We start from the raw sequence: 22,007 nt of genomic DNA on the forward strand, positions 1-22,007 counted from the left end.
GGGTGGTACAACAAATTATAAGGGGTCAATTACTTTTTCACATGTGGGCATGTTGTTTGGATTGGATTTTTTTTTATCTTAAACTATATTTAAAGTAATTATTTGTACTGTATTTTGTATTTACTCAGGTTTGGTTGTGACAGTCTGAAACATTTAAGTGTGTAAAAAAAGCAAAAACAGAAGAATATTTAAAGGGGACAAATACTTTTTTCCACCACTGTAGATTAAATAGAATGTTTGTTATGGAAACTTGGTGATCCAAAAATAAAATAAAGCTTTTACAATTAATAATTGTTTTAATATATAAGCTTTTACATTTATTTAACACTTATAAGACGTGCAAATAGATAAGATGGATGATTTTACAAAGAAATCTACTTTATAAGCTATGTAAAGTAGTTCCTTAATGAGAAATTTGCGGAGGTGTTTCGTATCCAGTAAGTCGGGAAATGTCCCCACAAGTATTACAAAGAAGATTGGGGTAATATCGATAACTTGAAAAAATTCAAATAGAGACTTTAAACTTAGCTTCCAAATTTCCGAGACGATGTTGTGCTCCCTCTTGTGGACAAAAGGCAAAATTTTGTAATTGATTCCAAACAATGATATCACTTTATAACAGTTGAAGTTTGTAGAAAAACCGATCGTTGCTTGTTCTGGTTTTTTTGAGAGAATCCACTTTTTAGTTGCAAATATACAACAAACTGCGCACGCCAGCATCAACCTGTGATTGCGCGCACATCGCCTGCTGCATTTAATTGTGAACATTCTTGCACGCGCCTGCATGGGCACGCGTAAGCGCGTCTACTGCGATTGCGCTTTTTGCACAGTGTTGAATTTGTCCCGCGGATGCATATGAGAGGGGAAGCTCTCCTCCCTTTCTTGCAAGCGCTGCAAAAGTGTTTCAGGATGCGAGACGGTGCACGCAGCGGAGGCGACACAAGCGGACGTGGGTGAATGAAACCGATTTTTGAGGAAAGGAGGACGAAAGTGCAAGGCGACAAACAAAACAACGGCACCTTGATAAAAACAGTCTTTCAACATTAGATCTGTTTTTTATTCTTTTTGGAGCGCACGCCCCCCTGAGCGCCAGAAGCGGAGGAGGTCTCTCTGTTGTTATTCCAGCAGAACAGTTGATCCTGAGCAGCCCGGCTCCAGACGCTGCTGTGCGCTGCCCCGGACGACAGCTAATCGACCACGCTCGGTAAGAATGGGCTGTTTTTACACTGAGGGCGCCCGGGCTCTGCTCTAAGTCTGGTGGATCATGTCAGGGGTACACGCTTCAGATACAGGAAATTTTTTGGATCCTGCCATCAGCGCACTGCAAGCTCAGGGCGCGACCAACGCAGCGGGGATCTTTGGCGACGGGGCCGCGCTACCTCCGGCCCCTTCTCGGACGTACTTGGAGGTGTCGAGCGCTGCCCAAGGCTATGGGGCCGAAGGAGTGTATACCAATGGACGGTACCGGGATCACAGCAGCTCACGGATCGGGAGTGGCAGTCGTGATAATTCCGCGGAGAGAAGTCACGGAGCTGGAAACACACCTTGTGGTATAATGAAGGTTAGTGATTAAAGCTCCTCTTCTTCACTGTCAGTGATTTCCAAGGTTACACGAAGGAAATCAGTTACAAAGCATCAAAGCAAGCCTGACATGACTGTAACCATTCCGAGATATTAATGCCCAGTTAAATATTCAGGGTTTTGGAGTGCCTATTTGGATACATCGAGAAATATGGACAATTACAGTACTTTAAGTTCAGCAACTCTCTTCAGAAGTTTATCTTAGAGGAAAATACACGAAGAATGCGCAAAATGTTCAGAGCCCAATACCAGCAACCTCTAAATAAAAATATTAGAACCTATGGTTTTCACATAACTTTTTTGTTGTTTTTGATTCACAAGATTTGGATTTCGCTGCATAGTCTTACAATCATGTAAATGTAGTAGATGTTCACTCCCATTTTTGCAGAATCAAGATCAGTACAGTCAGAAAAGTAAGAGTTGATGATGTTTAGAATATTTTTTGTCTATAATTAATCTACAAATTAAAGTTGAATCTGTTGAGTGATTTAGCTCAAGGGTAATCTGAGTTTTAATTTAGTGAGCTGCAGTACACCCTTTCATTTTTTTTAGCTCTTAACATTTATGATGTACAGAATCTGGCCTCTTTTTAAACTTTTTCTGAATATAACACTGACTTCCAAGTCAAGAGGAGAAGATCATTTTCCTTTTAGCCTGTCAGTAATGGACGATTATACTATTTTTAATGGCAGCCCTGCCCTAATTAGTGCTTTCATTTCTGGAGGTTAATTAACTGGTCTTCTGCAAACCACTGGCAAGACACCAAGTTTTTTCATAATTTAAGCTAAAACAAAATGCGCTGCTGTAACATTGTGCAGAATTTTCAGATGTAGTTCACATAGCAACTGAAATAGCATATGTTGTCTTTTTCTAATTCCATGTCCATGTTGGCAAAATCTGCCATCTTTATAAATCATCAAATGTACAAACTAGTGTCATTAAACACCTGTAGATTACTTTAATATGGTCTAGAACCTTTTTTTATATTTTGTTATGTGGCAGCCACATATTTTGGGGTATTTATGTGATAACCAACACAGAATAGTACATGATTGTGAAGGGTAAAGAAAATTATACATGGTTTTTAATTTTGTTTGCCAAATACAAATCTGTGTTTTGATTGCTAATGTTTTTATCCCCAAATTTCTTATGCCTGTAAATAAAATCCAGCGTAATAGCCTTCGGAAGTCACTAAATTTGCAAAAGTCTTTGTAGTTTGATCTTTATAAGTCCAGCTGTTTTGTGAAGGCCTTAGAGGTTTATCAGAGAATGTTATAGAACCAACAGCATCATAAAGACCGAGGAACACAGCAGACAGGTCAGGGATAAAGTTGTAAAGAGGTTTAAAGCAGGGCTAGGTCATAAAACAATATCCCAAGCTTTGAACATCTCACACAGCACTGTTCAATCCTTCCACTTTCAGTAGGGTGCATCTGCAAACCCATGGCTGTCACTCTAAGGTGAGGGGAGCTGTGGAGCCACAGCAATCCATAGCTGCAGTGGGAATATCTTTAGACAGGACATTACCTCCACACTTCACAAATCTAGCCTTCATGGAAGAGTCACAAAAAAGCCATTTGTTCAAAGCCATAAAAAGTCATTTTTAAAGTTTGCCACGAGGCCTGTAAAGGTCACAGAAAACGTTTGGGAGTAGGAGCATCCAAAAAGCCATGTGTTGTGAAAAACTAACACTGCACATCACTCTGAACACACCATTTCCTTCAGCGATACATGGTGTTGGCAGCATGGTGCTGTGGGAATGCTTTTATTCAGCAGTAATAGAGAATGATCTTACAGCTAGGTCACAAATTCAACTGGTTTGAATTAAAACACATTCAAGTTACAGTGGTCCAGTCAAAGTCCAGGACAAAATGTGGCAAGATGTGAAACTTAATGCTCACAAATGCTCTCCATCCAATTTGACTGCGCTTGAGCTATTAAGCAAAGAAGAATGAAAAAAAAAATCCAGTCTCTAAATGTCCAAAGAGACATACCTCAAAAGTCTGGCTGCCGTAATTGGAGCAAAAATTGACTCGGTTGGCTAAATATACGCATAGCACATCACATTTAAGAATCTTTATTTGTTAAAAATTCATGAAACTATGTATCACTGACCTTCCTCTTCACACTACTTATGCACTACTTTTTGTTAGGATGTAAATAGTTATGGTATATAGTTTTGCAAAGCAATTTTTAGTTCCATTGCGAAGCTCAACACCTGTAGTAAACAGCCAGGTTATGGTGTAATAAGTATTTCTAAACTTTGTCATAATAGTAAGACTGTTCATGTTGTCAGTATTTTTTCATTTAACTACCAATGTATCCTTGACCTTGATCGTTATGAGAGAAATTACAAACAGAAAAAGTGATTAGAAAAAAAACAACGCATGGTGGACTGACCTTGTAAGTGCCAGGTCATAATCGGCAGCCACAGTGCACAATTTCATTGTACAGGGGTGTAAAAGTAATTGAAGAAGCACTTTTATTTTTTGAAATAAAGCTCTAGGAATTAACTAGATGGCATACATTGTTTTGTTTTTTTACATTCACCTCACAGGAAAAAACATCCTCCATTAGGTTTGTTTTACACTGAGCTGTGTTATGGTGAAAGCACATTGTTAAATTCACCTTTCGTTGTGGAATTATTTTATGCTGATTTGTTAGGGATACATTACCAAATGCTCAGATGTTAGTAAACTAGCACTATGGTGGAGTTTTTATAGGCCACATTCATACCCCCAACATTTAACTGTTGCAAGAAGCAGAGCATATAGTTTGTAAAGGGTATGTTTTTACCACTTGATGTTGATCATACTTTCAGAGCTTCATCAGGTTGACCTGAATTTGAGCACTCGGAACAATGCAGTAAACATTAGTTTTAACAGGTGCCCACTGACTGAGCATTAGACGTTCAATCGCTCAGTGGAAAAGGTTCATGCATAGTTTCAATACACCTACTCGCATTTCATTCACACATTGCATTTGTGTTTGAGTAGCAGTTCAAAAGGTGAAGGGCTTGGTTCCATGGGAATAACGAAGCAAATGAGCAATCACACTAGCACATTACCTCATTAACTTGACCCTTGACGTGCAAATCTTGAAAGTGAAGAGTTTTGCCTGTCTGTCTCTTTAGCAGGCACCCAGCGTTGTCTTCTAGTAATATCCTCATCAGGGTGATGGTGTTATGGGGAGAGACTTTAAAGTGGCTAAATGCGAGATGTGATGCACACTTGTTATGTTACGCTGGACTGTGGATAGCTGTAAGGTTGACTCCTTCTTGGCTTCAGGTGGCAGTCAAGAAGGAGAAGGAGGAGTTGGGGTTACCTTCACCATTGTCTCTCTTATCTCCTTTGTCTTTGCTCTGGAGTTAGCACCCTTTCACATGTAATTGAACAATAACTGTTCATTTACTGTAAATATTGTATTGTATGTAATGTTCGCAGTGACACATTTGAGCAATAAAGACTTAATTAGTTGTGTCCCGATACCTGTATTGGTATCGTGCCCGATACTAATCTCAATTACCCTAACCACCTCAACTGAGTCCTTTTCATGCATCGGAGGAGAGGGTCTACTCTAAACTCCCTGGGTGACTGAACTCCTCGCCCCATCTCTAAGGCTGAGTCCAGCCATCATACGGAGAAGTTTTCAATTGACAAATTAAATCCTCATTAGAGAACATGTTTTTTCATTTACTCATGTTATCTCTAACCTTTTTGATTACATGCACCATTTATGTTTGGCAAAAACAGAAAAAAAAACATCTGTAAGAAGGAAGACTTTTTTACAGCAGTTTATGATGACTTGTGATGTACATTGAATATTTCATAACTCTGTGTGAATCTTAAAGATTCTCTGACACCTGGACAAGAATGTTGCGGTAGAAAATTTGTGCAAATGCATTGTCTTAAATTTTTCCCTTTGCTTGTACTACTTCTGACTCTAGCTACTGATTCCCTAATGTACCATGTGACTGATCACCCTGAGGACACCTCAGTACCAACCTCAAAATAAACCACTCACTAACTACATTAGGGGATCATCTGGCATGCTTTATATACCTTCCTGCCTTTCTCACCCCGTTTAATGCAGAAAAAGAGATTCCACCAGTAATTACATTTGATGTGATGTAATAAGGATACAGATAACAAAACTATGGGTGAAATGCGCATCTTTGCTATGGGATTTCAAAGCGCATAAGTAATTCCCACGTCTCCTGCAGCCGCAAGCTGCACTCAACGCTTGGATATTTTTGGAGAAACGGAGGACTGCACTGCGTAGAATAGAAGACAGCAGAAGATGTGAAATGGTGATTACAGACATCCCGGGCTGCTGAATCATCGCTTCCTGCACTGGATAGTTTCCACAAAGCAGCAAAAAACAAACACCTGAAATAGACCTCTTTGTATTTGAAATGACCCCTTAGCACCAAACTGTTTTTGTTTCAGTAAAGGTCATACATCCACAAGACACACAAAGCTCACAAAGCCCCAGTTGTATTTGTGGAGCTGGATTAATTAACGTTTCGGTGTTGTGATGTTAAGCTGTGAGAATGAGTGATTTAGCCTGTGAATTTCTTTGTTTGTCTTGAGAGTTTTTAAGCAGACTCCTTATATTATGTGGTGGACATGTTTTAGCTTCAATTTGCTGGGGTTTTAGACCAAAGTATAGAAAAGTGAAACCTTTAACAGGCCTGAGTGTTCAGGTTTTATTGACCACCCTGAGAGTTTATAACAGTAAAAACAATAGCTTGATCCAAAAATTTCACTTACCAAAGTGTCCTCCAGACGAATACATTTCTTTCAAACAGGACACATTCATTTGATTGGTTGCCACCCCTGCATGTTTGTGGTGATTCTCTTTTTCAGTTATCCTCAGGGAACCTGTGCAACAGTAATGACACTACAGCAGAGTAAGAATGCCTGTGTTTATGCTATTTGTCCATATGTCAGAGAAATAACTCTGGGTGAAATAATGTGTACAGGACTTTGATCTGGTAATAAGATGCATTACAGTCTTGTGGAATGGTCCTAGCCCTTCAGCACGGCTGTTGTAAGGAAGAGTAATGCTCATATTTGTCAGGCTGATGTTATCCAGGAACAGGAGTCTGCTGGATGGGTGGGATCATACATCAGCAAGGACTGCTCCACCTGGCGTTGCTCATACATGTTGCTTAATGCCTATATATGGATCTTTCCCCTTGATCAAATTTATTGTCATGTCAATCTGCAGTGAGGCAGAACAAGAATGAAACAGTAATGAGAGATGGTGATGAAACCATGTGCAATCCTCAACGCAAAGGAATGAAAAAAGTTTCACTTACTGATATTGCTTTTTGACAATTTCAGGTTTTATAATGAATTTTTGTGTCTATCTCTTTAAATGAAGTTATTGTGCTATTCATGAGCAGATGATTAACTGACATTCTATTATATTGCAGTGTTAATGTTAGTGTTTACAGGATGTCAGGGGATGAAGCTCTGCTTCTGTACGTTTCTTTCATTACACATCTTAATAAAAAGGGAAGTCAATGATGGTCGCAGGTGAATCCCGCACCAGTATTTGTAACAGCCTTGCTTTATTTACTCAGACAGTCAATGTGTTAGGTTTGCCAAACGGAGTCTCCATTCTGTCTTCATGTTCACACAGTTTCATTCATCTGTTCCTCCTCTCATGCTGCCTGGGGCTGTCTGATGGATTTATCTTTGTGCCTGAGATCAGAACGGGGAGAAAAGGATTAGTCCACATTAGGGTGCATGCACGTGTGCAAAAGTGCTTACAAAATGGGAAATTTTGCTGGCTTCTTGCAAAGTACTACATCAGCTTCTATCACCTGAACAGATGAAAACTGGAGAAACAAATTATACTATTTGTCTTTGCAACCTGAGACAATAAAGTACAGTTTTAAAGCAAACTAGTAACGAGAAATAAGAGCAGAGATTTGAAAAAGGAAGAAAGAGGGGTAGAATGTGACCTCGGAGAGCCTCTGGATGAAGACAAATGCGATTCACTGTCATCACATCAAACACACTGCATGATAAACTTTTATTTATATATGTCTATAGAACAACCTATGCAACCAAATCTTGACGCATTGATTTAAAAATCTCTATTTCTATAGTATGAGTTGACAACTAGGCTCAAACTTACATCCCAGCACTAAAAATACTTATCTGCGAGTAGAATAAGTATTATGTCTGACTAATAAGCACACCTTTATAAGTGTAACCACTGATAGCAATGGTATTGCTACCCGACCTCAAGACTCAAAAACCTCACATCACAGATTCCACAATGTTGTTATTTTATAAATGAGGATGGAGCCAAAAATTGAAAAGTTTGTATAAACAAAAATTTAGTAAACTCTAAAGACCCTACGTACATACAAAGTTTGGGATGCACAGATAAATTATTGGATTGTCTGGGCAAAATCAGCCCTTTGGTCAGGTACTAAAAATTAATTTTTGCCTGAGAGTTTTTAAATGATACTATTTTTGCCGTGTCTCTTTATAATTGTTGACTCATGAGCACCGACATTAACTGAGGTTCTCACTGTGGTTTGCTTTGGACCACAGCTTTAGACGTGTTCCTTCTTAAGTTATTTTTGGCCACTTCATGTTTCAGACAGGTTCTGTTTAAAGGATTTCTTAATTCTACAGGTATAGCAATAATCAGGCCTGGGTGTGGGTTAATTCATGGTTTAACAAGAGGGATGGTTACTTTTGATTCAGGCCCAGGTTTGGTTTGCAAAGCTGTTTTCCTGTTATAAACTAAATCATCATTTGAAGACTGCATTTTATATTTCCTTAGGTTATCATTGTCTGATTTTAAATATGTTTTATAATATAGAACACATTTGTGTGAGAGGAAAAAAAATAGAAGACGTCGGTGAGGTGAAGCAAATTCCTTTCACATTACTGTACATGTTTTGGTTTTTTTTGGGATTTATTAAGGGTAACTTGAAGCTAAACTGCATTCTTCATGAACAGCTCAGGTTGTGTCTGTGGATTGACTTGATACAATCTGAGCAATGCTTTATATCTTCTCACCAATGTAGAGATGATAACTATTGGCACACTGGATCTACAATTGGTGTCATTTTTCTTTTTGGCCTTTCACATATGGCATAAAATGAAAAAGGTTTAAGCCTTGTAAAAGTAGAGGAAGAAGTTTGGTATGAGATCTGATTTGTTTGTGTAATATAATTGCTGATCACATAAGTGTTTTGTATTTTTCTGCCAAAATTATTAGATTTAGAAGAGTCACAAATTTTGCTTGTTTCACTCCAGTTATTTTGTAATTTATTGCTTGGGGCTGCACGGTGGCACAGCACTGATGCCTTGCAACAAGATGATCCTCCTGATGTTCAACTCCTTTACAGTTCACCCCAAAGCTTTTACAGCTGTAACTGTGGCCTTCAGCCTGGTTTGCTTTCAAGATTTTGGACAGGCTGTTTTCTGCCGCTGTGTCTTCTCTGAAGCTAGTTGTGACCTGGTGTTTTCCTGCCCCAGGGTGTCTATTTGCAGGTTACAGTGCAAGCACAGGCATGTGACTTAAGCATTCCACTAAACAAACACACACACACACACACACACATACATACAGTTTATGTGCAGTATTTCACTGTTTGTTCACTGCAACCTAAACAAAATGCATATGCATATTTACTGACTGTGCCTTATTTGGTACTTTGCTTAATTAGATTAGCTTTTACATGTCTGCACACACTGTATATCCATTTTTTTTTGCATGTGTGCACAGATGGTATTGGAAACAGATCTATACATCTGTTGTAATTCCAGTTTTCTGTCCAGACTAATCCTCTGATCTGCCAATGCTCAGACATTGAAAGTGCATCAGTTTGTTGAACCAGGTGATGCTATAGGGTTAAAATAAAAGATTGGGATGAAGAAAGAAGGAATTTCAAAAAATCTGCCTATTAAATAATTCTTGGGGTTCGGTTTTACTGGTTCGGGGTAATGTATGGCTGTGATCCAGTGAAAGTGGGGTACACCCTAAACAGATCATTAGTCAATAAGCATCCGTAGAGAGATACATAAAGCAACATTGGACACTAACTCAAATCAGTTTCTAGTGTGTTAAAAACCTCTATGAGGAACTCTTGACAGAATAAAAGAAAGATGAAACATGCAAGGAAGGTTTTCTTTCTCTTTAAAACAAAAGCAATGGAAAAAAAATAATAATTGAGATATAGGGAACTGAAACTGCTTTTGTGACTGAAATCAAAATTAGTGACATAATTATGATGTCAAGCAACTTATTTAATATAAGGCTGAACCTCAACCACATTTTAAAATGTAAAACATTAAGCAAAATTATTTAAAGTCAAGCACCCACATAACACCAACTAAGATGTATTATAGCTAGTACATACATGATAAAATAAATAGTTTATGCTTCTGGGAATCCCCAAAAGCCAGCTTTTATCAGAAGATCTGTGTGTGGCTAAACATCAAACCTTTCCGTTTTTTTAGGGTCATTGTTTTCTGCAGATAAGATTGGAAATGGGCGAGGAGTTTAAAAAAGTATTCACACAATTGTGTACTTAGATAAGGTTGTTGTAACCATTCGGTGATACGGTATTGAGACTGTAATTCAAGAGCTCTGGAATGCATCCAGCATCATATCAAGCTTCGTGGTAAATTATATCTGATAAAGTGCCATAATGGAAGATGGGAAACCGACCTCTCATTTTTAGCGGCTGATAAAATCAGAGACAGGTCTATCCATGGTCTAAATGTGATTGGTCCTTTTGATGGGTCATTTGAAAGCAATTGATTTGAACTGTGATGTAAAAAAACATTTTTTGTCAACAGATTAAAGGTATAGTTATTAGGTTAGCCCTTTACTTCTAACACAAAGATGTCTATTTTACACAAGTATTTTACCAATGCTGTTGCATAATATCACATCCCAATCAAAAGCAAGTCAGGCAGAGTAAGTGCCTATAAATTCGCAGCACATTACAACTCAGTATAAGAAAGCTACACGTCATGAGTTTTTTGAGTTAGGAAGAAGGTACATAACCTTAAAGGTATCTGCAACCCAAATCCATTTTCTCCAGTTCCTTAGTTTGTGTTATGATGACCTTAGATAAGTGCATGCAGGGACAAGAATGGAGATAACTGTGAGGTCCTAATTGATTGTTTAAAAAGGTCAGCTACGCATGCAACAGGAAAGTCAGTCGCATCATCAGAGAGAATTAAGGTCAGTGTGTAGCTTTGATTGGGTTTGGAAGAACAAGTGTTTCTATGTGAGCAAGGTAATTGATAAATCACAAATAAAAGGAAATGTTTTTTAAATGTCATAGTTTTATCCACAAAAGAAGGACCTGAACAAAGGTTACTGCAATTGCCAGATATTTTTCATAATGCTCAGCAATTCATCTTCCAGTAGACCAAATAAGCAAAATGACACTTCTGTGAAGGACTGGAACAACAGGTTTAATTCAATTTTGATCTAGAGTTTGATAGTGAGCTCAAGATATGGTTTCTAATAACTTCAACCAGTAAAGGAAGATGTTGAAACTGGGCAATAAAGATCTGAGCCAGTCAAATTGTAAGATTAAATATTATCACCATGTTAATTTTGCAGTTATTAAAATAAAGCTTCTGACGGGCATACCTTCACTTCAACATTCAGTTAATGTAAAAGCTTAAACAATCTTCTTTTCTCCACAAGCTAAGCTCAAAGCTTTGTCTTTGACTTCTGTCTTTCTGTTTTTAGAGTGTGCTGATAATGCTGAGATTGACTCACATTACTCATCATGGTGCACCACTGTGTATTTTTTTATTTATTCAGAACATTTCTCATATAGAAACACTTGACCTCGCATCGCCTATATAATCTGAAAAACCCTAACAGTCCCCTTTAAAATATTACCCATGTAAACAGTAACCAAGACTTCAAAACTAAAAGCAAAATAAGGTTTATGGATTTGCTTATGAACTGAGCATTTATGTATTTGATTTCTGTGGGGTGCTTTTAATCTTGGCCAGAACATCCTTGTAAAAGAGATTAATAATCTCAATAGATTTCTTTCCTGGAAAAATAAAGGTTAAATAAAAATAAAATAAGTTGGAACTGTGTTTTTGTACTTGCCTGTGATGAATAATCGTGTTGTATATGTTTTTATCCGTGTGTCAGTATTATTTTCTCCATAAAATTTGCTTTATTGAAGGGGTACCTTTGTTGTGTAAGTGTCAGTGATTTTACATATGATTTAGAACAAGATAAGAACTTCATTGATTTCACCGGAAATTGTTGTGCCAGGGTTTCAATACAGAGGAACGAACACAAGAAATCAAGCAATATATGAGATAACATAATACTGTGAAATAATAGAGAAATATAAAATACAAAATAGCATATGTAAAATATTCAACAGATAATGTGCAGAACAGATAAGATGTGGAGAGCATTTTATTGAAATGCATCTAAATTGTTATTGTTCTATGTGGAAAAAGAGGAGGATTTGAAAAGGGTGATAGCCACAGGAAGTAAGGACTTCCTGTGGTGTTCTGTAGATCACCTCTGTGGTCTCAGTCTACGACTGAAGGTGCTGTGGTGGCAGACCAATGTGGCACGTACGAGGTGTGACTCATTATTTAGGATGTGTTTCCTCAACATCCTTTGCTCAGACACCTCTGCCACAGACTGCAGTTCCACTCCCAGGACAGAGTCAGCTTTCATGATTAGCTTATCGTGCATCAGCTATCTTCACCCTGCTTCCTCAGCGCACCACAGCATAGAAGATAATGCTGGAGACCAATGAGTAATACAACATCTGTGGTAAAGTACTGCAGACCTAAGTCTCCTCAGAAAAAAAGGTGACTGCCCTTTTATGGATTGGTGTTGACCGTCCAGTCCAGTTTACTGTCTATGTGGACCCCCAGGTACAGTCCACAATGTCCTCCTCAGTACCCTTGATTTTGATTGGGTCAAACCCTCAACCATCAGTTTGAAGGCTAAAATGCAGGAGGGAACTATAGAAGCTATAACTCCACAGTCTCAATGTTCTGAAATCTTTTACAATCTGTATGACGTTAGCTTTTATTATCGTGCCAAGTATACAGCCCCTATACTGTGACAGTGCAGAGTGGAGGGAAACAATATTGCTTTACTCACGGGGTAGCACTAAACACGCAGCAGTCAAAGAACAAGACAGGTCAGATAAAGAGCAAAAAAAGAAATGCAGCAATGCTACTTTTTATGAAATAAAGTGTGAAGAGATCTGCTGTTTTCCAGTTTGGATAATTTATCTTTAAGTTCTTGTCATCTTCTTTTCTTCTGAGTGCACAGTTCTGTATCGCCTCCTCTGAGGCAGTTGTAGAAACTATAAATCTCTGAGTGTAACAATGGGCTGTAGCTGAGCTAGAAACAATATGAAAATGGAGACGTTCATATTGGCATGGTCCATCTGATGTGCATTCATGGATGCAGAGGTATTGTTCAGGCCTGAAATTGTATAGGTACAGGGGTTGGACAATGAAACTGAAACATCTGTCATTTTAGTGTGGGAGGTTTCATGGCTAAATTGGACCAGCCTGGTAGCCAGTCTTCATTGATTGCACATTGCACCAGTAAGAGAAGAGTGTGAAGGTTCAATTAGCAGGGTAAGAGCACAGTTTTGCTCAAAATATTGAATTGCACACAACATTATGGGTGACATACCAGAGTTCAAAAGAGGACAAATTGTTGGTGCACGTCTTGCTGGCGCATCTGTGACCAAGACAGCAAGTCTTTGTGATGCATCAAGAGCCACGGTATCCAGGGTAATGTCAGCATACCACCAAGAAGGACGAACCACATCCAACAGGATTAACTGTGGACGCAAGAGGAAGCTGTCTGAAAGGGATGTTCGGGTGATAACTCGAATTGTATCCAAAAAACATAAAACCACGGCTGCCCAAATCACGGCAGAATTAAATGTGCACCTCAACTCTCCTGTTTCCACCAGAACTGTCCGTCGGGAGCTCCACAGGGTCAATATACACGGCCGGGCTGCTATAGCCAAACCTTTGGTCATTTATGCCAATGCCAAACGTCGGTTTCAATCGTGCAAGGAGCGAAAATCTTGGGCTGTTGACAATGTGAAACATGTATTATTCTCTGATGAGTCCACCTTTACTGTTTTCCCCACATCTGGGAGAGTTACGGTGTGGAGAAGCCCCAAAGAAGCGTCCCACCCAGACTGTTGCATGCCCAGAGTGAAGCATGGGGGTGGATCAGTGATGGTTTGGGCTGCCATATCATTCCCTTGGCCCAATACTTGTGCTAGATGGGCGCGTCCCTGCCAAGGACTACCGAACCATTCTTGAGGACCATGTGCATCCAATGGTTCAAACATTGTATCCTGAAGGCGGTGGCGTGTATCAGGATGACAATGCACCAATACACACAGCAAGACTGGTGAAAGATTGGTTTGATGAACATGAAAGTGAAGTTGAACATCTCCCATGGCCTGCACAGTCACCAGATCTAAATATTATTGAGCCACTTTGGGGTCTTTTGGAGAAGCGAGTCAGGAAACGATTTCCTCCACCAGTATCACGTAGTGACCTGGCCACTATCCTGCAAGAAGAATGGCTTAAAATCCCTCTGACCACTGTGCAGGACTTGTATATGTCATTCCCAAGATGAATAGACGCTGTATTGGCCGCAAAAGGAGGCCCTACACCATACTAATAAATTATTGTGGTCTAAAACCAGGTGTTTCAGTTTCATTGTCCAACCCCTGTACTTGTTAAAGGCTGCATCATAATGGAGAGAATACCATGGGAGAGTGATGGAGGGAGGATAGGTGGAGTTGAATTTAGAGAAAAGTGGACGGGAGGTGAAACAGAGGAATCGAAAGGGCACTTTAGTGTTCTACAGCAATATACCATTAGCACCTTTTGTTGGCAGTAATCCCAACCAACAGGGACTGAAATCTTTTCCCTGCAGTCAAGAGACAAGGGATGCAAAAAGAGAGTTACCTGTCATAAGTGAATGGAGAATATAAAGTGAAGCCAACAATTTACATGTAGTTAGGCCACAACAGGGTTTTTTCTCTTACTGATTTGATCACAAGTGGACATTTTTAGGTAGGCATTCACACCTGGTGTTAAACCTGAGTTCATGTGATTTCTCTTTTGTTATTGGACTACATTAAATACAAATTAAATACCTGCAACTGAGAATGATTTACTTCTCTGATCTCTGACAATTCAAATGTTAACATGTTTTGTCACACCATCTTTGAGCTTTTAATCCGCAATTTTACTGTCTCACTAATAGCTCCTCCTGAGCAGTTCTGTTGCAATATTTAACATCTTTGCTCTGACCCTTCGAGCAAGTATTTCTCAAGAAAGTGCTAGAAAATATAATGCCCAGTCCTCTACAGACAGAAAGGACCAGCTGACACCATAGCAATATAGATGATGTTTAGTATATGGGTGCCCTCAAAATATATGTGTTGCCAATTTATCAAGGAGCTGCATCAGCCTCGACTGAAATCTCTGTTGAAAGGGATGTTGATTTGAAAAACAGAGGAAGTATTAAAAACATCCTGTTGCTTATGTAATGATGCACATTTGAACTGTAAATAGATATATGCATGGGTGAAAACAACAGCGTGCATAATGTAGTTTGATGTTTCCTGTCTCCTCTCAATATGATGTGAATGGGTTTTTTGTTTAAGACAAAACAGTACTGTAAAAAATAAGTATTTCTTGCTTTGCTTTTGTGTTACATATCAGTGTTCTAGATCTTAGGTACCCTGTAAATGGAAAAACAAATCAGTGTTAAAAAAAAAAAATTTAAAAAATCTAGGCCAATGTAAAAAGGACCGCTCCCTAAACCTAATAATTGGTTGCAAACTCTCTTCGTGATCACTGAAATTTACTGAGGCGAATGAGGTCTGGAGTGCTTCAAATGTTGTTCTGAGTACTTTTGTGACCTCCTGGATTAGCCATTGATGCACTACTTGATTAATTTTGGTAGGTTGGCCACTCCTCAGTTTTCTTGTTTCATGTGTTCTTACTGCCACTGCATTAGAGCCTTAGTAATGGCTTTTTAACCCTTTCCAGACTGAAACATGTCAGTGACCAGTGTCAGACCAGTTCTATATAAGTGCTTTTCTTATCTCTACTGATGAAGATGTAGTCAGGCTTGGGTGTGGCTTGTGAGATTGGACCAAAAAGATGTGGTTAATCACAGTTAATTTCTAATTTAACAAGGACTGCAGGTGCAGTATATTGTTACACAAGGCCATATTGGTTTGGATACCTTTGGTTACGTTAATAAATGAAATCCTCATTTAAAACTGCATTTTGTATTTACTCTTGCTAGATATTTGAGTTGGCAATCTGAAACACCTAAGAGACAACAAAGTTAAAATTGAAAAATTTTATAATGGGGGAAATAATTTTTCACAACATAGTGTGTACACCCAACATAAGGATTTAAAGCTTCATTTTAAAAATAGTCCCAAAAGCACATCAGGAAATAAACGTATTTTGGATTTATTTCATACAAAATCTGTCCTGCATTCTGAAGGATCTACCCTTTTTCAAATTGCCTGCTTCATCTGTTTTCTCAAAGACATGTCGAAGTAAAGCTCTTTGAAGGAATGTATTTGTCAGATGTCCTGATTTGAAGTCAGCAACACTACCACCATATTTACAGACTCCTGAGTTCCTGCTCAGTGGCATTCAGGGGGAAATTCTGTAGAGCAGCTCTTCAAATCATTTTTAAAACAGAACTATTTCAGCTTGCAGCAAAAAAACAAAAACATAGAAGAATAATCTTAAAAAGGTGTTTGCATCTTTCAACAAAACAAGCAGATTTTCCGGCTTGTGTACATGTGTACCAGCAATATTAAAATGAGGGTGAATTTCCTCACAAACCAGGTGCATAGACACACACCCAGTGCCACTGGTTCCCCCTCACTTACGTAGCAGAATAGCTTGCCATCCAGTCCTGCGATCTGACTCAGCTCATTTCCATTGTGTCGGTAGTTAGATCACCACAGACTCAATGGAAACCATCCTTTCAACACCTCTTAGGTGTGAAATATTAGGATAGTAGTCCTTCATTGGAACAGAGGCCACCCTGGAACTGTTAGCTTAAAAAATTTCACCCAGGGGAATCTGTGGAAATAGGTAGAAAAACTCATGATATAAGGGATGTAAACTCCTTTATACCAAAGTGGAATTTTTCAATCACTTCTACAGTGTTAGGTGTTTGTGCTCCCAATGTTAGACAGCTTTTTAATAAGTTGTTGGATCACAACATATATATATATATATATATATATATATATATATATATATATATATATATATATATATATATATATATATATAAATATATATTATAAGTGTGTGTGTGTGTGTGTGTTATAGCTTGATAGTGACAAGAATAGGTTGTCAGATTTATTCCTGTACCTGTCTGTTTTTTGTTTTTTTTTCATTTTGTAGTATTTGATATGGATCACTGCCCAGAGGGACACCACATCAGGAAAAAAACATTATCAAGAAAATATGGTAGCTGGCTAAGGGCACTAAAGCTAGGATCTGATTTAAAATCTCAAATTCTGTGCTAAACTAGAAAGCTATATAATTTGGGCTGCATTTGGTAATCTTAAATTAAAAATCCACACATTTTTGGACTACATAATCCTGCATGGAACAGATTTTCGTTAGAACACAGTTTATGATTAGAAAACTTAATTCTGTTTGAGCAAACACAAAAAGTGTGTTTCAATGTTTTTTGCATAAAGATCTCTTTAGATTGAGACAAACATCAAATCTGCAATTCATTGTCTGGGCTAACTGAACCAAATCATTTTACAGGGATTACAGTGTAGTTTTTAAAACAGATTTTGACAAACCTTTAATCCATTTGTGAAAACAATAAGATGCCTATTAATCTGAAAGAAGTATTATCTCTTCTGCATCAGATATGTTGTGAGATTTAAAGGTATTAGATCTGTTTGAGTTGGGGGCCAGAAAGAGGGACTGGCCCAGGGTACTTTTCATATAAGAAACACCAATCATTAGGTATCTAAATGATTTATAAAATCATCAAAGGCAAACATTTACAAGAAAGATGAATAATGTACCCTTTTTTAAGATTCAGTTCAGCTCTCATACTTTGTCTTATCTGAGAGAAATTTTTTTCTTTCTTCTGCAGCTGTTGTTACCATGCCCAGTTTTAGTTCTGAGAGGTGTAGAAATATTCAGGCAAAGTAGTAAACAAGACAAACAGAGCAGACAGGGGATGTCAGTCATCTCCATCACTCCAGATAATTAGTATTCACACTGTATTCACAAACCACACATGCTGGGAATGACAAAAGTCCTTTTAGCCCTCCATATGTGTGAGTGTGAAAGTGTTGCAAACAGGTGGATGGTACTCCTGCTGCCTGCTTTTTTGTTTATGTTGCCTGGGATTGTGTGTGGGGAGGATACAGTGTGTATGCGTTTGTGTGTTTTTAACACTGTGAAAAATGGTGGTGTAGCTTTACGCATACCTGCCATTCACAAACCACACTCCAGGATCCCACAGTCGCATGATATGTGTGTTTGTGTGTGTGTGAACACTGGGTATCCTCCAAGCTCTTCTAGGAACCAGCAAAATGACAGTGAAAATTAGAATCACAATCAGACAGCTTTATTGCAAAGTTTGTACAGACAAACAAGGAATTTGACTCTGGTACACTTTGCTCTCAATAATAAATGTACATATACAGTACAGACCAAAAGGTTGGACACACCTTCTCATTCAAAGAGTTTTCTTTATTTTTATGACTATGAATATTGTAGCTTCACACTGAAGGCATCAAAACTATGAATTAACACATGTGGAATTATATACTGAACAGAAAAAGTGTGAAACAACTAAAAAAATGTCTTATATTCTAGGTTCTTCAAAGTAGCCACCTTTTGCTTTGATTACTGCTACGCACACTCCTGGCATTCTGTTGATGAGCTTCAAGAGGTAGTCACCTGAAATGGTTATCACTTCACAGGTGTACCCTGTCAGGTTTAATAAGTGGGATTTCAAGTTTTATATATGGGGTTGGGACCGTCAGTTGTGTTGTGCAGGAGGTGGATACAGTACACAGCTGATAGTCCTACTGAATAGACTGTTAGAATTTGTATTATGGCAAGAAAAAAGCAGCTAAGTAAAGAAAAGCGAGTGGCCATCATTACTTTAAGAAATGAAGGTCAGTCAGTCCGAACAATTGGGAAAACTTTGAAGGTGCCCTTGTTGGAGGATGAGCGAGTCCTCCTTCCTCAGCTGCTCGGCCCCTCCCACCCATATCCCAACAGACTGGAGACGGATTGAGGAGGAAAGGCAAGAGGATTGCATTTCCCGGAGTCAACGCGGCATAGGTGATATAGAAGCCTGGTAGTGAGCAGTAAGTCATAGCTATGAATGAGCATCTCCACAGACTCTTCCCTCCACTTAAAGTATTGATTTAAGTCTGTCAGGAGTTGTGATTGGACACCTAGATGTGCCAGTGCCACTTGTGTGATAATAATATATGTTGTAGCTGTTGTGTTTGTTGCTATTTGCAGGCTTGTGTTAAGTCAATTGCTACATCCTTTATTGATAGAGTTGTGTAGTGAGAATACATTGAATGTGAGACATCCACATTAGAAATATGTTATTTACCCTCTTGGGACTATCAAGTTAAATATATAGATTAAGGGTCTAATCTTCAAAGATTCCAAATAAGGAGTGCTAAATTGCTTGTGCAGAAAACAAATTGCTGGGGCAATAAGTGGCCATGCTGGGGGTGATCTACAAAGACTGCGCAATGGATAACAGGTGCATAAGTAGTTTGGACCGCCCCACTACTACTGGCTGTCATCATGGACAGTTTGGGAGAGCAGAGTGGCTGTATAAGAAAGATTAAGTCTGAAGTGTTGGAGGTAAAAAAATAAAAAATAATAATAGGAAGAAATGTTATAATGCACATTTTATAAACATTTAGAAAGATGAAAATAACAGGTGAAGATGAAGTTAAAGGATAAAATATCAATAATGCCACCCATCCACCACACCCCACCACCCTAGCCTGTGAAGCTGTTAGCTTTCATTGTATGGCGAGCAGATTGTCGGAAAAGAGGGATATTACTTACTTCACTTAATACAAACCAAGGTAGGCCCGTTAAAACACGTTTATTTAATTCAACATGAATGTGCTACATACGGAGCCTGTATAATCTATAATCTGAGCCACCTTTTCTGGGATATATAGAAGCACCTCTTTGTGCATCCAGACAACAACGTTGTGATGTTGTGCTGGAAATATAATGCTGCAGTTCCAGAATGGCATTGTCAGATAGATGATATCGCTATGTTTATTTCTGACATTCAAAATATGTTGCCATGTGTACAGTAGGTTCTCTCTCTCTGTTGTCTGTCACTGTACCTATACCTCCTTGCCGCAAAAATTACTGACATTTTTGCGTGCCAGTTTGCACCTGCCTTTTAAAAGTGCTAAATATAGACACAGAAACTGCACCTGCAATCTGTTTCAGGTTTGATAAATCGTGTTGCCGGAGGTGCACACCCTCCTCCTGTAAATTTGAGTGTTCTGGTGAACGCAAACACACTAAAAAGGTTGCGCCCGCTATTCTGCTCATTTTACACACGCAATGCGATTTGCACCTGGTTTGTAGATCAGCTTTGCACACACAATCCAGTTTGCATGTATTTCTATACATGCAAACTTGAAGATCAGGCCCTAAGTCCCTAAACATTGATTTGCCACATACATTAAGGGCCCTGACTTTAACCAGCACAATACAAAGAGGATCACAGGCTTAATACAAAATGTTGTTAAATGGATTAATATTTCAATAATTTTGAAACTTTTTCTTCATCACTGACTAATTGATTTGCAAGTGTACGTGTACATTTTGAAACTTTGTTTATGATTCTCCATGTGTTATTTTATATCCCAGTTGTATGAAACTTGGCCAGGATTTGTTGTTTACTGTGGCTCATTGGCGAGTTCCTGGTGGCCAAGTTACGATTTGGGGGACCCGGCTGTGCCAAGCCCAAACGAGAGATGCGAGGAAATCCCCCAGTGGGCCTACAACTGAGGAAGAGGTCTCTGACCGTTGTTTTAGCCTATGGGCCGAACAGCTGCCCACAGTACCCGGTGATCTCAGACAGCAACCCTCTCAGGAACGCCGTCCTTTTGCTGGGGAAACTTTGACGCCTCCCTTTGGAGGTGTTTCAGACACATCCCACCGAGATGAGGCTCGTCCCCTTGGACTGCCCCCAGAAGAGCTGGAGCAGGTTTCTTGGTGTCTCTACTGAGACTGCTGGCCCCGCAACCCAGTCCCGGATAAGTGGAAGATGACGAGTGCAAGTTTGAGTAATCCTGACATGATGAAATGTTTTCCCCATGAATGCCCAATCAATCTAAGCCTTTACTTTCAAAACAAAGGAGAAACAGGCTGGCTGGAGTGTGGCTGGAGTCATCAGTTTCCCATCAACTACAATTATAACCTCATATTTTTGATAAACGAATCCTTACATGAACGTGTCTCTTGATAAAAACATTGAAAACATTAAAAGATATCCATAAAAAAAAAAAAAACTATAGCTATGTTTAAGTAGCAGAAAAGATCGGATGAGTTCAAAGTAAAGAAAAAAATTTGATTTATTATTTGTATCACACTTTTGTTAGAGCAACTGATTTTGACCTGAGGATAAAAAGTATTTTATTTTTTTTAAGTACACTGTCGTTACTCCAAAGTTGATGATGCATCAAAATCATTGTTGTTATTAGTTATTGACCTAGTCATGGCTATAATAACCTCATCTCAAATATTCAAATATTTTTTGGAAGGTTTCCCAAATTTTTTGTTTTTCCCCAAGATAGAAATCAGGCGTTTTCATAATAAAAAGAGCATAAAAAGTATCAATAAATAATAAAATCACTTGCCATTATGTTCAGTAAATTAGAATACAACCTTTAAGCAGGATATACTTTTATAGTTTTATGTACGCAAGTCCACATTACTGTAATAAAAATAATTTTTACTGGTCTGATGTAATATTATAATCCTAAGTGTAATGATTTTGTTAGCTGTAAGTGGAAAATCATCATAATTAACAGAAATAAAGGCTTGAAAACATCAGTCTGTGTGTGATTAATCGATATGATGTTTCACTAAGTGAGCAGAGTTACTGAAAAAAATTACTTTTTAGTAATATTCTAAATTATTGAATATGGCTGTATATTAGTAGGTCTGAAGCAGCTTAAACAAATTCTTGCATTGAAAGTAAAAAAAAAAAAAAGGACTAAGATTTTTATGAGATCATCAATTTTTTGCTGAAGAATAAAGGTGCCTCAAGGGTTGGGGGCACATGTCTCTCCTACTTTATTCCACAGG

The 22,007-nt window shown here is 38.5% G+C and overlaps 1 protein-coding gene across 1 annotated transcript in view; it reads left to right on the forward strand.

Moving 5' to 3' along the window:
• Positions 1–802: 802 nt before the first annotated feature.
• LOC124863801 (inactive phospholipase C-like protein 2) overlaps positions 803–22,007 on the forward strand; it is an 85,813-nt gene continuing 64,608 nt past the window's right edge. The window contains exon 1 of the mRNA XM_047358299.1: positions 803–1,561. Coding sequence (XP_047214255.1) covers positions 1,265–1,561 — 297 coding nt within the window. The 5' untranslated portion in view covers positions 803–1,264. The remainder of the gene's footprint in view (positions 1,562–22,007) is intronic.

The sequence above is a fragment of the Girardinichthys multiradiatus genome, chromosome Y (assembly GCF_021462225.1).
Source record: "Girardinichthys multiradiatus isolate DD_20200921_A chromosome Y, DD_fGirMul_XY1, whole genome shotgun sequence".
In the NCBI taxonomy this organism is placed as follows: domain Eukaryota; kingdom Metazoa; phylum Chordata; class Actinopteri; order Cyprinodontiformes; family Goodeidae; genus Girardinichthys; species Girardinichthys multiradiatus.